The sequence below is a fragment of the Protopterus annectens genome, chromosome 1.part0 (genome assembly GCF_019279795.1).
Source record: "Protopterus annectens isolate FY-2018-M chromosome 1.part0, PAN1.0, whole genome shotgun sequence".
In the NCBI taxonomy this organism is placed as follows: Eukaryota; Metazoa; Chordata; order Ceratodontiformes; family Protopteridae; genus Protopterus; species Protopterus annectens.
This window is the reverse complement of record NC_056725.1, coordinates 1802289314-1802305138: the sequence shown is the minus strand read 5'-3', so window position 1 is coordinate 1802305138 and position 15825 is coordinate 1802289314. Positions and strand designations below refer to the sequence as shown.

Below are 15825 nucleotides of genomic sequence, written 5' to 3'. Positions count from 1 at the left end.
ACTGGCTCTCATGTTTGTTTTTCTTGACTTGCAGGAATTGAGTCCACTTATTGATTAGGGATGGTGAATTGAGATGCTATACATACCCGCCTAGTGCAGGCGCAGTGTTGGTGTATGCACTGATGTTGGTCACATTTGCCTCCAGTCTATAGAGATAAGTAACCGAATTGGAAGTATAATTTCCATCATAGACCTATTTAGGAGGATCCCATTATAATAATTTGGTGGTAAGAATATATTTCATTTGCAGAGCAAGTGATAGGAATGGAATCTGTGGAAGATCCACCTGGGAGAATAGAGTTGTTGAAGCTAGAAGGAAGAAGATGATGTAGCCTACACCCTTGAGGAAAATTATGCGTCCTAGTAAACTAGCCCTGTAATTTACTGCCAGAGGAACTAATACTGTGTAAACCACCAGAGAGGGAGGGGTTCATAGATGGATGGGGTAGAGTAAGAGCAGGATAACAAGCACAAATGGAGGGGCAGCTTCATAGAGGCTTGTTGCTGTGTTGGACAGGCTAAGTAGATAACAAGTTATCAGCCTTTTCTGTCTTGTGTTCACACATCTGTAGCATCTCGACTAGGCCATGTGCTGTAGGTTTGCATCATATGCTAAATTTCTTCCCAGTTATCAGTCCGGTATGACAAGCATTTCTAGTAAGTGGTGCAATGTAGTATATCTACATATATTTGGCCTAGTGTTAGGAATGTTGTAAAATGGTAGAAATGTGCCCTTCAGGCGAGGCAGCTGGAACTTCACACTGTTAAATGGAGTTGACAGCTGTACTTCATGAATTGCTGGGGCACCTTAATGTGTGTCTACTGTGTATTTTTGTGCAATATTGAATTGTAACTTCAAAGAATTTAGCACAGAAGTGAATAGAAAAGATGTTTTGAAGCATTTGGGCTTCCAGCATTTCACAAATGTGATTTCCCTTGGCTTTTGTGGAATATTGGTATGGCGCACAGTCCTGCTGTGGTGAAACATGTAAGCATATTCCAGCTTATTTGCATGTGATTTTCTGTTGATGATTCTACTCTTTTACAGAGCTTTATGATGGAACTCACTGCACACCAGAGTAGTGTGGGTAATGTGCTGCAAGCTGGCAACCAGTTGATAGCGCAAGGCACTCTGACTGAGGAAGAAGAGAATGAAATCCGTGAGCAGATGGGACTGCTGAATAACCGATGGGAAACCCTTCGAGTCAACAGTATGAACAGGCAAGCTAGGTAAGCTGTAGGGTAGTAATGGAGTAAGAGTGACCCATAATTCTTTACTTTCTTTTTACTGTAGCCTATTTGAGTTAGTTTGTATGGCATTGTTTCTTAGGAATTTTCCAGTAAGAACAAGCAGAACAGTGACATGCTGATGTCCTTTTTTTCTTCACAAAAGCAGAATGAAGGAAAGTTTTTAATCTCAGGCTTTTTTCCCCCACCTCAGATGAAAGAAATACATTGATAAACCTGTTTAAACGTTGGTGTAAAGCATCACTGATTTTCTCATATTCTTCTGTTGGGCTTGCTCATAGGGCAGGTTTGGTTGTTTCCCCCATTAATTTAGTAGTAATTTCCATGTGTGCCTGTCCTTTGACTTTGGACAGCTGCTTACCACCAGTGTTTGATAAGCATAGAGGCTAGATTTTCACCATGTACTTACTTGGTACTTTGTACAAGATTAGATGTACACTTAAAATAACTCATGCATGTATGTTGGTGACGTAGATGGCTCTTTCACCCCTTCTCCATTGTAATTTCTCCGCACTGTGGTGGAAAAATCCAGAAACATCTGTTTCATCCCAGTAAGTGAGGAAGTAAACTGCTTTGTCCTGCAAATCCTGACACACCTAGCTGATGTCAGTAATTCGTTATTGGTTCATGTATACCACTAGCTGATGTCAGGTACATGTAGGTCACCCTTTTAGTCAGGTATATGCAGTGCCTTGCTTCAGCATTGGATAGTATTCATGTATTTTTTTTTTTCTATTTTCTTTCTCACTTATTCAAAACAGAAGTATTGCCTTTGTAATGTAGAAGGTAGTCTTTGGGTGTCTGTAGCTGGGTAAGCATGGAAACTGATGGGAACAGCGAGAGACAGTGCAAGGTTAGGTGGGAGAACAAATATAAATGTCTTGCAGTGTGTGTGTCTGCATGAATGTGAACTGCAGAACATTTAATGTGCATTTCCAGCTCTTTTTATAGGTTAGAGTTATCCTTTCATATTGAGTTAATCTTCCATCACTTCAACATGGATACCATACTGCCATTGGGCTCCTCATCTATCTGCCAAGATTTTTTCATTACATGTTTGAGTGGGTACCATGTTGATGTTTTTTTTTTTCACAAATCTTGACATTTTGTAGCTTTCTTGCTTGCATTGAATTTAGTATGTTATTTCAGCATGTGTGTCGTCTGGCTGTGAGGTCTGTTTGCTGTTGCAGTGCTATCCGCTTGCCCATATAATACGGTTAAGTGTTCACTACCATGAACAAGAAGCTCCATTGAAGGTTTCTGTAGACTTTTTTCTGTCCAGCTGTCCCTAATTGACCCATGTCCATTTGTGAACCAAAGCTACTAGTTTGGTAAGAAGCAAATCTATGCATACATAGATTATTTCCATTGTAGGGTTACTGTAATCCACATGCTACTGGACATCATTCTGCGTGGACATGAGAAATAACATTTTGATTGTGCTTTCATTCTTTGTCTATCATAAGACTGTTTTTGGTTAGTTAACTTTAAAGTTGACTTTTGGATTTTTGTTTGACTGCTTGCTTGCACAGTCTTGCATTTTTATATCTCCCATTTTCTGTAGAACAGCAGACCGAAAGTCTGCCAGTTGTGTGAATGTAGACATACGGGAGCAAAATTAGAGGGCTAGAGAGCACATAGGTAGGAAATTGATTTCCTTTAAAAATAATTCACAAGTTTTTAGCTATGTACAATGTTAACTACCGCAAGGACTTTTACAAGCTTAGTAATTTTTCCTAAATGTATCCAAGTTTTTTTCGTGACCTGGATTTTAGGGGCATATTTTAGGGCTGTGTGCAAGTCAGAGCATAAGTGGTGAAACATGTACAGGCTGCATCTGTTCATTAGAGACATAGGAGCCAAACCAGGGGAGAATTCCTTATTTCCCATTTACTGGTAAAGTTTTTTTTTTTTTGTTTTATTTTTAAACACACCTGTATTGAATTATTACTTACAACCTAGGCAGTTTTAAATTTATGTAAAAGTAATCAAACTGTATTAAGTTAAAATTAACAAACACAGTGCTTCACATATACTGCAATATATCATTTAACCTAAGCAACATTACATAAACTATTCAATACCTGCCCCTTTTTTTAAACATGAAACATTTTTATTAAACCGCCACTTACAACATAAGCCATCATACATTTATATGTATAAAGACTAACCACACGGACACAATCCTAGTTGCAAGCATTTTACATCGCAAAACATACTGACACTCCCAGCTGCAAACATTATACATCACTTATCTACCCCATCATTTTCAGTCAGACATTACATAGCTCATTTAAGTCCTGCCTTCTTTTAATCCTCATTCCCCTTTTGTATGCATTGTTCCCACAATTCCCATTTGTTCCTGAGTAGTTTGCTCCTACCATTTTCTAAAGATCTCATTTCCAGGTGTTTTATCTCTGTTATATTGGCTACTTCTGTTATAGTTGGTTTAGATTTTGACTTCCATTTTCTAGTAATTGCTTTTTTGGCAGCCACCATAATTAGATACAGCAAGGCCTTACCATGTCAAGGTTGTCATAGCTCAGAAAAATCATCTCCCTTGTCACACCAATCCACCCACCCAGCATCTCCAACAGTAAATCCTTGAAGTCTACCAACCCACCGGACTCTCAGAAAACATGTTCCCAAGTGCCTCTTTCTTCCCCATCACACCTCCAGCATTTGCCATCTACCTGAGGAAAAATCCTCTGGAGTCTACTTTGGGATATAAAATATCTATGTAAACATTTCCAAGCAAAAATCTTAAATTTTCTAGATTGTGAATTGCTTATCCAGTCTCTTTACCCAATCCTTTCTAAACTCCTCTGATACTTGCAGTTATCATGCAATACTTTATATGCTGTATTCATTCCTTTTTAATGGCAGCTTCTGTTCTAGATTCTGCTAAAAACTATTTTTTCTCTGTCTGTGCACTGAAATCAATCTTTGATAGGGAAGGCAGTCTCTAACCTGCAGTCCAAATAAATTATTGGCTTCTTCCCATTCTATTACCTTTACCTCTCTAGTCATTTGCTCCCGATACCTTGGTTCCTTTCCCAGTTTTCTCCAATAAATTCCAGACACCTCCTCTGTTTGTATCCCTAATTGCAGTCATCCTTTTCGGCAGAATCTCCTTTCTCCATTCCCCGTGTTGGCTTAGTTCTTAGAGTACTTTCTGCTACTTTATGGATATAATATTCTGTATGATTATTGTGCTTAAAGGTCTGCATCCAACAGTCTCAGTCTTTCTTTCTTGAGCTTCACCTGTTTCATTATTCTTTTCCACTTTGAATTATAGTTTTCTGCTTGTGCTATGTATAGGAGCCTTAATTGTGTAGCTTTGAAGTACTGCTTCAAATCCGGTAATCCCACATCACCGTATTCTGTTGGAAGGATCAGCTTATCCTATGCTCTCTTCCATCTCCAGATAAAATCCTTCAAGTTTCTATTAATTGCTTTCCACAACTTCTCTGGTTGATAAAAATATGCCTGATGTGTGTACAAAACTAAAGTTACTAAAAACATTTTTACTGCTTGTATCTTACTACCCCTAAAACAGAGCTTCCATTTTCTCAGTTTTTGTATTCTTTTGTTTAGTTTCTTCCCACTTATCCTTAGCTGCCATAACAGAATCTTTTTTAATCCATACTTCTAAAAACTTATTTTTATCATACCTCCATAAGTATGGGTGTTGCCTGAACCAATCACTGTGTGGGTACATAGTTTATAGCGATTCCCTTTGTTTTATTTTCATTAATTATGCATCCTGAAAAGACTTGAAACTGTCTCAGAATATTCCACAGCACTAAAATGTCCCTTTCTGGTTTTATCACGTATAAAATGTCTGCAAATCCACTTTTGTTGACTACCATACCAGTTATATCCTTGAATTTCTGGGTCTGTTTTCTTTTCCAATGGTTTTAAATAGAATGCAAATAAAGGGGGAGGAGGAAACCCCTGCCCGATTCTTTAGCTCAAACCAAAGTCATCAGAGAGGAACCACCCTCTACACTTTAATTTTTGCTTCCAATCCTTCTTATACCCTCCTAATCAACCCTACAATTTTATCAGATAATTCAAATGTTTCTATTGCCCTGCTCACAAAATCCCAGCTTACTCTGTTGAACGTTTTCTCTCCATCAAGATCCCCAGTAACAGTGGTATTTTCTTTCATTCTGCTACCCTCTGGATCATCACCGTTCTGTTAATGTTGTCACCGTTTACCTCCACAAAAACCACATTGTTCCATATCTGTCAATGTTTACATCACCTTTGCCATTCTTTTAGCCATTATAGACATAAACACTTCAGAATCATGGTTTAAAATTGAAATAGGCCTATATGAAGCTGGATCTGATGGGTCTTTGTAATCTTTAGGTATTACAGCCGCCACAACTTTCTTCCAGGGTGTTGTTGCTAGTCTTCCTTTTAAAATACTGTTAAACAAAACCTTCCAGATCTTTCACTTTCTTCCCTCTTAGCTTCCAAACTATCTATTTTTGGAGCCTTTCCTATAGATTTGTTGAGCATTATCATTCTTATCTCCTCCTCTCCTAAGTGATAGTAATTGAGCCTCATCTACCTCTAAACTTGGCATGTTTAATTCTTCCATAAACATTTCCATTCATATTTTTTCTTGATTTCCACATTTGTCTGCTTTATACAGATTTTCATAAAATTTCCGAAATATTTCTATGTTAAATTGTTAATCGCTATGTAACCCAATGTAACTACTGTCTGTTTATTTTACTGTGGAGCTTTTCTCCCCGGGCCTCCGCTGAAAATGGACTCACGTCCTTTCGGACACTCCCGGTCAACAAATTTAAATAAATAAATAAAATAAATAAATTTCTAATACCTGTACAGGATCTCTGTTAATTTTCCTTGTTATAGGGAACCCTAAGCTTGGCAAAACCTTTCTACTTTGTTGCCTGAGCGGTTTTGCTAAAAGTTTTTGTGCTCTGGAGTTGTCAAAAACAGTTGCTTAACAGCAGTCTTTCTAAAGTCACATATATTATCGAGTTAGTCCTTTATTTTCTGTTTAGCACTCTGCAATAGCACCTCTTGTAATGTGAAATACCCCCTCTTCTGCAATACTTTAACCTTTGTTTGTCACTCTAAGTTCTTGTTACTTCTTAACCATATTTTTTTTTTTTTTTATTTCCACCCCGTTTTTAAACTCCACTTTAATTTTATCCCCACTCCCTAGGTATGTTTTCAGAAGAAACTTCTATTTTTAATAACTCCCGAATGATTTCCACTAACCATTCCGTAAATTCCTCTTTTTTTAACAGATAGGTGGGAAGCACCAATGTCTCATTTTTTTTCATTACCCTGCATTTTTATTTTAGTTATTGGCACATGATCTGAAGTAGTTATTGGATACGTATCAAAACTTTCAATTAAAGACGCATATTCCTGTGAAATATAACTTCTTTGTAGCCTAGCCCATTTTTTTGTACCTTGGGGAATAATTGTGTCCTAACTCCTCCTACAGAATTCACCTCTTCCATGCCAAATATGTTCATAATCTTCTTAAAAAATGTACCCTCTTGGTTATATTGTCCCTTCTCTGTCCCCCAGGTACAGCCTCACTGTTGCAAATCACATTCATTCCCCACCTGTAAGTAATATTCCCTGCTGAAAGCTGATTATTTCTCCCAGAATTGTTTGTTAAGCTCCATTATAGCAATTTTAGGTGGGACATTAAATACATGCCAGTGTAATCCTCCTCATTATCACAAGTCCACCATTATAATCTTTTATCCTCTCTTATCATTTCCAATATTCTTCCATAATAATATTATTACTTTCCTCATTTTTTAATATTCATGCTTTCCTTCTTCCAAATGTGTTCTCCTTACCAAATGTACTACATTCTACTTCATAACCCAAGCTAAAATTCTCATTTTTATGTAATTCACTCTTCTCATTATTTAAAGATAATATAATAAACTTTACAAATGTCATTTCATAGCATTCAATTATATTTTTGTTTTTTTTATGTGGAAATGTCTCTTTTTGTACTTGGTGCATATAATACTTGATACGCTTTCATCTTTTATTTTAATGTTGTATTGTAAATGTTCTAACACATGTTATGTGTTATAATTTTCTTTATTTTTGTGAAATTGAAAAAACAAAACATACCTATATACTATTTGAACCTGTGAAACTCTAAAAAATGCACAAATCCAAGACATCTTCAAATACTTCTTAACCCTATTTAACAAATTAATTAGGTATGTACGCACAAAATACTTTTGGTACATTTTATTCTAACCTTAATCTCCCTAAATTAATTTAATTTTGCATATATATATATGTCTTCACTTTCCCCAAAAATCGAAGGAGTTGAATTCTCTTTTTTCTCTACTCTACTAGCCTCTGTTCTCATTTCCCCTAAGCTTGAAAACATCTCTCCAAACAAAATATTTCTACTTTTTCTATGCCCTTAAACAATTGTTGTTCCATAGAAATTGTGAAATGAGAAACAGTTGCACACTTGCACTTTTATAAAACATCTTCTCCTAACCATTGAAATAGTGTTCTGTTTATATTGCAGCTTATCAGATTGTCTCCATAGAAACATGAGAATCAGAAAAAATTATAAATCAAGCCAATGGCCTTCATATCCTTATTCATTAATGTTTCTTGCTCTCCTTATAAAGTTATGCTTTTCAATTTTTTTTTTTTTTTCTTTTTCATACATTTAAATTTTATGAGCATTTCCAGATTTTATTTTAAAAAATAGATTATCGGTGTCCTGAATACTGTAAGTGAAATTTTTTTTTTTTTAGGAGTGCTACATTTCTCCTTCCGGCATGAAAAAACTACTGTTAACATTTTTTATACCCTCAGTTTTTGTTCTTCCTTCCTCTTCCTCTTTTAAAAATTACATTCTTATTCTTTCCTCTGTGTTTTCTCACATAAACAGCCTCCACCAAGTTTAGTTTATTCACTAATACAGTATTCCATCAACAATTTCCAAGTATTGTACTGTACAACTGTAATAGCTTTGTAATCCCATATTTATTCAAAGTCATTTTCCAGTTTCCCTCATTTTTTTCTTTATTTTCTTCCCAATTCAGCTAATTCTTTGATTCATTCTTCCCTCCTTGTACTTTTTTCTCTCAACCATTAGTTTTCCTTTTCTCTTAGTCAAGCCTTTCAATTTTTGAGAATCTCTTCTTTTTTTTGAGGCCTCAATAGGCCAAGCTTGGAACAACTTTCCAGAATCACCTTCTTTTTTCTGTTACGATTGTTTGATTAAACACTTTTGATGACTCTGTTTTCCTGGATAAAATACCCCTTTATTTCTTATTTGACTATTCTAAAAAAAGCTTGAATTCTTCTCTGCTTGATGATATTCTGAAATTCTCACCTCATAAAAATTACCTTGAACACCCATTTCAGTATTCACTATTTCACTTGCTTTTGTATCAGCTTTGACTCTCACTTTTACTACTTTTTCCTCTTTTGTTTGGTTTTCCTTTAGTTTACTTTTGATACTTATCTTTTCTTTCTACTGATGGGGGTTACTTCTGTATTTAAGGTCTGGGCTGCTTTCTGATATGAGGGTTTGAGCATACATGATGTTTACTCATCTAATTTCCTTATCAATTTAATTTTGGAACACTTGTTCTCTCTTTTTAAAGCAGTTTCCTCAGTTTACCAGTGTCAGGTTTTATTTCTGAATTTTTTTTTTTTTTCATCTCAGTCTCCTCATCTAAACCAGTTCTCTATCTCTCCTTCATTCTTTTTTCATCCCTTTATTTCCAGAGGTGATTTTTCACCTCATTTACTTATTTTATTTTAAGTGGTTGTTTATTTTTATTTTTATTGAGCTTATTTGACTTATTTTTTATTTTCCTCTACTTCAAGTCTGCACCAAAGCTGAATTTAAGCTTTAAGCTGCTTTTTGTTTCTTTTCCTTTATTTTCTCTTCTTTTTCTCTATTTCTTGTTCCAGCTTCTTTTTCTTTCTGCATTTCTTTTTTCTTATTTTTCATTTCCAGGCAATGCACAGTTTTTGACCAGTATTACAAAAACAAATTTTAACAAATTTTTTGAGGTGGTTTTTTCACATTGGGAGATTGTTGATTTATGTTGTGTTAACTTAAAAACCATCTTGGTGCCTTGGTATCTTGGAAGTGAGTGTGTTCTGAGCTTATTCCTAGTAAACCAAGCTGCCTCAATGATATGTTAACATGGTTATTATAAGAATTTCAATTCAATTCCATTACATAGTAGTGTGTTCTTCAGATTTGGGGTGGATGACTTGAAATTTTGCCAGGTTATCACTTAATAGAAAGCTTACCTTAGAGCAGTTTCTGACTGCTGTTGGGTTAGCAGAGGGCTTGGGTTTTATTTTGAAGGAGACAGCTTTATTCGTTACGGGGGGTGCAGCTTTCTCCCATTTTTTGAGGACCCAGGTAAAGTATGTTTGCACACCTAGTGGGTGTGTGGACTATCTCTGATCCAGGTTGTTCATGTTTTCAAAGTCAAGGAATCTCTGGGCCTGAATATTTGGAGTTGTGTATGATTCCTAGTTAATGGTGGGGGGTAGTCAGTTGCCTATGAATATGGTATTGGGTTGAATGGTAAGTCTCCTTTATGTCTAAGTATGAGTTATGGGTTTCCTAGGTCATAGAGTAGGGGGTCTAAAGCTTGCAAGGATATGGTATGTGACTTTGACTGTAGTAGTTTGGACATGGAGAGACTCAAGTGTGTCATCTTGTTTGAGAGAGCATGTTTTGTGGTTCCTGCCTGTGCAGTAGCTGGCCTAAATGTGTGGAAGGCATTGCAGCCCTGCACTTCCAGGGTGCTGTTTGTGGATTTAAAGTATTTCAAGGCAAATGCAGGGATGTCTGCATTCTCCAGGGGGAGGAGAGCTTGGAGGATATAAAGCTTCGTGTTAAGACTCTTGGCACTGAGCAGGAACACCTTTAGATGGTCTTTGGTTGGTTTTGCTATGTCAGCAGGTTTGTCAGATTGGCATTGCCTAAAAAATGCTGGATGGTGGAGGACAGTGTTTTAACTAATATTGACAAGCCTAGAGGAGACAGGTCTAGACCATCCTTGGCAAAGCAATGTGATCTGTTGATCATGTCCTCCCACCCTGACATATATTGCACCCCTTTGGCATGGTACAGAAAAGGTGTAAAAAAAAAAAAGAGGTTGATGTGCATTAAGGTGTGTGTGCATGCTCTAGTGTTTAAGGAAGATATTGTTTAGCGTATTGTGTTTATCTAGCATTTGTGCTTGGTAAAACTGTCTCATCTCTGCTGTTATTAGGGAGTACCCTGTTAAGATGTCAGCAGTCGTATATCTTTGTAAGGGAAAACCACACTCTACATGACATCTAGTTTTTCATCACTTAGCTGATGGTAATGTTTTGTCATTTCAGCTCTGGTCATTTGGTGCATTTGCTAAATAGGGTAGACTTCAGATTTACTTGAAATTTTTGTCGTCACTTGTCAAAGTTTGTTTTTTTCCCAGCCAGCCCACAGGTGTGCCGTTTGAAGACATTAAATTCCAACAAAATGTAGTTTCATACTTTAACAAGATTGCTCAAAATTAAGTTTGGCAAGAAAGCGTTGTCAGGTTGGTTAACTTTAGGCTGTCTTTCTTGACAAAGATACTCTTGCATGGAAAGTAAATAATGTTAATTGTCACATTTAAATTCCTTGGCTACTTATTCAAGAATATTTTACTCCATTGGATGTCTTTGAGGCAACAAAGAACCCAAAGTGAGGGTGTGTGTTTACTGGGTGTTCTGTTATTCATGAGCATTACTTAGCTCCAGTGGCTTAGAGGAGTAAAGCCCTGACTGCAGACATGGCAGCTGGAATTCGATTTAGAGCTGGCAAGGTAGAATGGGCAATGCTCATCCTAGGGGTGTAGAGCCAGACATCAAAAAGCCTTGGTGGTGGCAAGATGTGGACATGGTCTGGGGAAGGGTGTCTGGACTGCTAAGCTACTGTATGACAATAGCCTTTATGGAAAAAATACATGGGCACATACCTTTTGCAAGGGAGAAGGTGTAATGACCTCTGTTATGATGTGGATCGTACATCCCACTCCCCAATGGTGGAGTTAGACCATTAAATGAATGCCTTCATTGTTCAGATGATGGCAGGGACAGAAGCAAACTTTATGGATGCTTGAATGATGCCCCTCTGGGTGGCTGTTGCCCTGTACTCTACTTGGGTATGTTCATCGTGCAGGGAACAAATAGTCTTATTGGGGAAAACTTGATAGTCGATGGTCACCTGGACAAAAAGAACAAAGAAAAGTGTTCAGATGTGATCCTGTTCTGTACTAAGTCTGACTGATTTGTTTTTTCTGTTTACAGTGAATGTATACTTAAGGAGTAGATGGCTGCTGTGCACCAGTGTTGAAGTGGCAGTCAAACATCCCACGCGCGACAACCAGTGGGGACTATCTTGATCACTGACATTGTACCCTTAATTTATTTTTCTTTCCTGACTAGATTTCATGGAAACTTGGGAAAATGTATTTACTGTCACTAATGACAAATATAATCAGTATGTTTAAGTCGTTACAGCTGTGAGTGATGCCTCTGTGTGTTTCTGAAGTTACATCCTATTGATGCCTCTAGGCATCAATTGTTTGTTCATGTTTGCATTCATAATTCCAAAACCAATACAACACACAAGGTATTAAAAGTTTTTATTTTAAAGCTTACACACTGCAAACCCATCATTGTTGATATTTGACTTCTGCCTAATGCAGATAAAGAAATATTGAATATTATGTCTATACTAGTTATTTGTATTGTAATAATTTTCATATTTATCTAAATATCTTAACACTCAAGTGACAGAACTGCATAGCCTCTTGTGAAAGCTCACAGCCTTATGAAAAAAAATTATGGTGGCTCTGTGTGTGTGTGGCTGCTGAGATATCATAAGCTGTTTATACAGCATGATATAATTTATATTTACTGTGTATTATAAAATCCAGTTTGCAATGGGCTGAATAGTTTGCTTTTTGCAATTTTCTAATAATACTCGTGGTTCTAGAGATATGAACATTTATTTGAATAGTAAGGCATTAACTTCATTTTTTAAAAGGTTCAGGCCATACCAACTGGGAGTTTTGAGAACAAACTCGAGCGCGCAACTGGACTGAAGGAGTTAAATTACTTGTTAATTTCCAGTTATCAAGCACATCCTTTACAACTGCCTGTCGTTTGTCAACTGGAGCTTGAACATCTTGCTAAAGTGTAATTTGATTTTTGGCATTCTGCTCAAAAACTGCAGTTTGCTAACCATTGGTGCATAGTTTACCACTGTTACCTGCTGTTCTTTCTGCAAGTCTTTGTTTTGTTTTTATAATTTTCTCTTGCTATGTTGCATGTTGTGGTGATGTCTGACATCTATTTTTTTTTTTTTATTGGTTTCTAGTACTGTACATTATTTAGCCCTTCTGTAATGAAGTCATGGTCGTCTGCAGTTTATTTATCCTTCAAGTAGTTTTCTCTGTTTTAAGCAAAAATTAAAGAGTTTAAATCTTCTTTTCTTGCAGTGTAAGACATGTTTTTAATGTAGTCTCTATATTACTGAGCTAAGCGAGTGAAGATTATCCTATTGCAGGCCTAATAATCAAGTATGTTATGGGAGGGGGAACATGCCTATTCTGTTACACTAGAGTTTTGTTTGCACTCCCAAGAGTTAAAACTCTGAATTGCAAAGTTACGCTACCATTTGCTGCATCAAGACTATAACATACAGAAATGCAAATGCCGATGTCTGGCAACTCTAGCAGTCACAGACCATTATTTTACAGTCACAAACACGACTATTTTGTCATGTGCTGTCAAAGCTTGTATTTCTACATAAATTGTAATCACAACTGATCTGTGCTGTGCAGTGAAATGCTTGTACTTGGCTTGTGATGCTGGCAAGAGAGAATAGGGGATACTCAGAATTTGAAAACTGCAGCAGGAGACTAAATCTGTACAGGTCACTTGTTATGCAGTAAAGCTGTTTCTTGGACCAGGGAATTTTAATTTGTAGAGAAGTGCTTAAGGAGTGGAGCACATTCACTCAGACATTGTTCACAACTTAAACAAATGAAAGGTGAATCTTATGCTGTATTATAAAAGTCAGGAAGAAAAGGGGTGTATGTTGAAACAGAACAGCACAACAGCATAGAACATTTAGGTAGACTTTGACTACCTATAACCATCCCTGTGGTCACTGTTTAATTCCCTTCAGCAGGCCATAATGAGCTCCAACATCTTAGTAATACTACTAGGTTTATATGAACTATCCATTTTTTTATTGGCTTCTCGAATTAATTCATCTCCCAGCTGTAGGTAACCCCTGTTCAGAAACATTTTCATAAGTTAATTAAATTTGACTTCATATTTTTCAGAGGGGTGACATGCAGGGAAGAAACCTTGACTGTGTCCCTGGGTTTGACCAGTGGGCACTGGAAGAACTAATTAGGGGGCCATGATAGTTTATTTCTCAGAGAAGGTATATGGGACATGTAATACGGAACATGTAGCTGCAGTGCTGCTGGTGTATACTGAAGGGCACAGCAGAGAGTATGCCAGGCTAGAGAGAGATAAGGACCACAGAAGAGGCAGTGGGGCACAGTGGAGGTGGGGCTGAACCTCAGGTTTTTCATTGCATGCCCCTTGGGAGGAGGAGTGGTACTTAGAGTAATCACGTCACTGTGGGTAAGGGACAGTCTGTCATTAGTCCCAGTCATAGAGTAAAAGCCTGGAACAGTTATGAAAGACAGGGTTTTACATTCCCATCCATCCACAGTAACATGCTCCTTGGACAGCTGACACTTGCTCCTGGCAGGTGAAGGGGAATGAGTGTGCCTGTTGGGTATCTGGGGAGGAGATGTGATGGTCAGTGGAAAGTGGTAAGATAGACTTATCAACCCCTAGTTCTTAATTTTGTCTGTATAATCAGCTGACCTCTCATCATGTTTCTTTTTAAATTATATTGGTGGGTACTACTGAAATGTAAACAATTATTGCTGCCTTCATTCTTAAAGATATTCATAAGCAGTTTAATCATTTGCAACCACTGCAGCATCCAAAACTGTAGGTTATAGGGAAGATCCTTGTAGTCCATTGCATACTGCTTAACATAGTTTAACAGTGACAAAATTCCTAGGGTGACAGTTTGCTGGGATGTAACTGCATAATCTTACAGCATTAAGGAAATTACCAATACTTGGAAGGTTTTGAAAAGGTTACTCTGCTGCCTGTTTAGAAATCCAGGTGTGGAAAGATGCAGAAAGTAGAAAGGAGTAATTGCATGTGTTTAATGACGTTGAATAACAGACTGGTTTGACAGTAATGAATTCATTACAGCCTAGTGACACATCCAGGTGTTTCTATATTTGCATCCCTGTGATGCTTCTGGATGTCTAACATAGCCTTTTCATGTTTGCATTAATAATTCCAAACCGTGTTAAGCTGTTGAAAGCTTTTTTCTTAAAGCTTGCATGATGGTTAACACAACTGCACTCACATCTGACCTCTTGTCTATTGCTGCTAAATAAACAGTAATTGTTCATATGATATTTATTTATACTGTCACAATTTTCATATTTTTCTAAATCTCAACAACCAAGTAACACAGAACTGCATAGTCTCTCATGAAAGCTCATAGATGGACAAAATACAGATGACAGTATTTGTGTGGCTTGAGTGGTTTCTGATATTTTAAGTTGTTTGCAAAATTAATATTTACTCTGCATATGAACTCTATTACCAATGCAAAGATTTGTTTGTGCCAAAAACAGTTTGCTATTTGAATTGTTTGAAACATAAGGATGCAACTTGATTTTGTCAAAATTCAGGATGCAGTCATTAGAAGTTAGAGTACAAATCTCCTGAGGTCTTTTGGAGTGAAGGAGTTAAACATACAAAATTAATTTGCAATAGAAGCTGCCGACTCTGATGTAACAAAATATCTTGACCGTATTCACTGTAATGCAGTTGAAAAGCAGCTCTGCTTTCTACTCCTCATAACTGAGCACCAGGGCTGATTTCCATGTTTTGAAAAATATTACAGGTCAGGAAAGCACCAAAATTTCTACCTTTTACTTTCATCTGGGTCTTTTGCAGTTCAAGAAGGCATACTTCCTTATTATGCAAACCAGTTAAGGTCATTACAGGATCTTTTCTAGCCTTGGTCAAGTCACGTGACACTGAACTCTTCAAACGGGTCCACACTTTGTTTCAAGTCATCAAGTCTTCCCAATTTCATGCAGTAGTTGGCATCATTAAAGTCTGTACAGTAAAATTATGCCATATAGATGTTAAGTTAGATTCTCAGTCTGAATATCAGCCTATGCATATGTCAACTTCTCCAGTTCATTTTTAAAGTCACTAAGTCCTGTATCTACTGTGCTGACATAGTACTTGAACCTCTCCACTTCCATGGACAACCAAGAGGAGTTATCTGTTACAGATCACCCCAGCTCTTAAAAGAGATGCCCATTTCTTTAGGCTGACTGACCTGGTCAGATAGGCTTTTAAAAGTCATGATGATGATGATAGTGGTGCCACGGCTGGTAG

At 37.0% G+C, this 15825-nt stretch overlaps 1 protein-coding gene across 2 annotated transcripts in view; it reads left to right on the top strand.

Moving 5' to 3' along the window:
• UTRN (utrophin) overlaps positions 1–15825 on the top strand; it is a 4744936-nt gene that overhangs the window by 1179523 nt on the left and 3549588 nt on the right. For both annotated transcript variants that reach the window (XM_044069601.1, XM_044069592.1), the window contains exon 11: positions 1049–1230. In XM_044069601.1, the coding sequence (XP_043925536.1) occupies positions 1049–1230 (182 nt within the window). The remainder of the gene's footprint in view (positions 1–1048; positions 1231–15825) is intronic.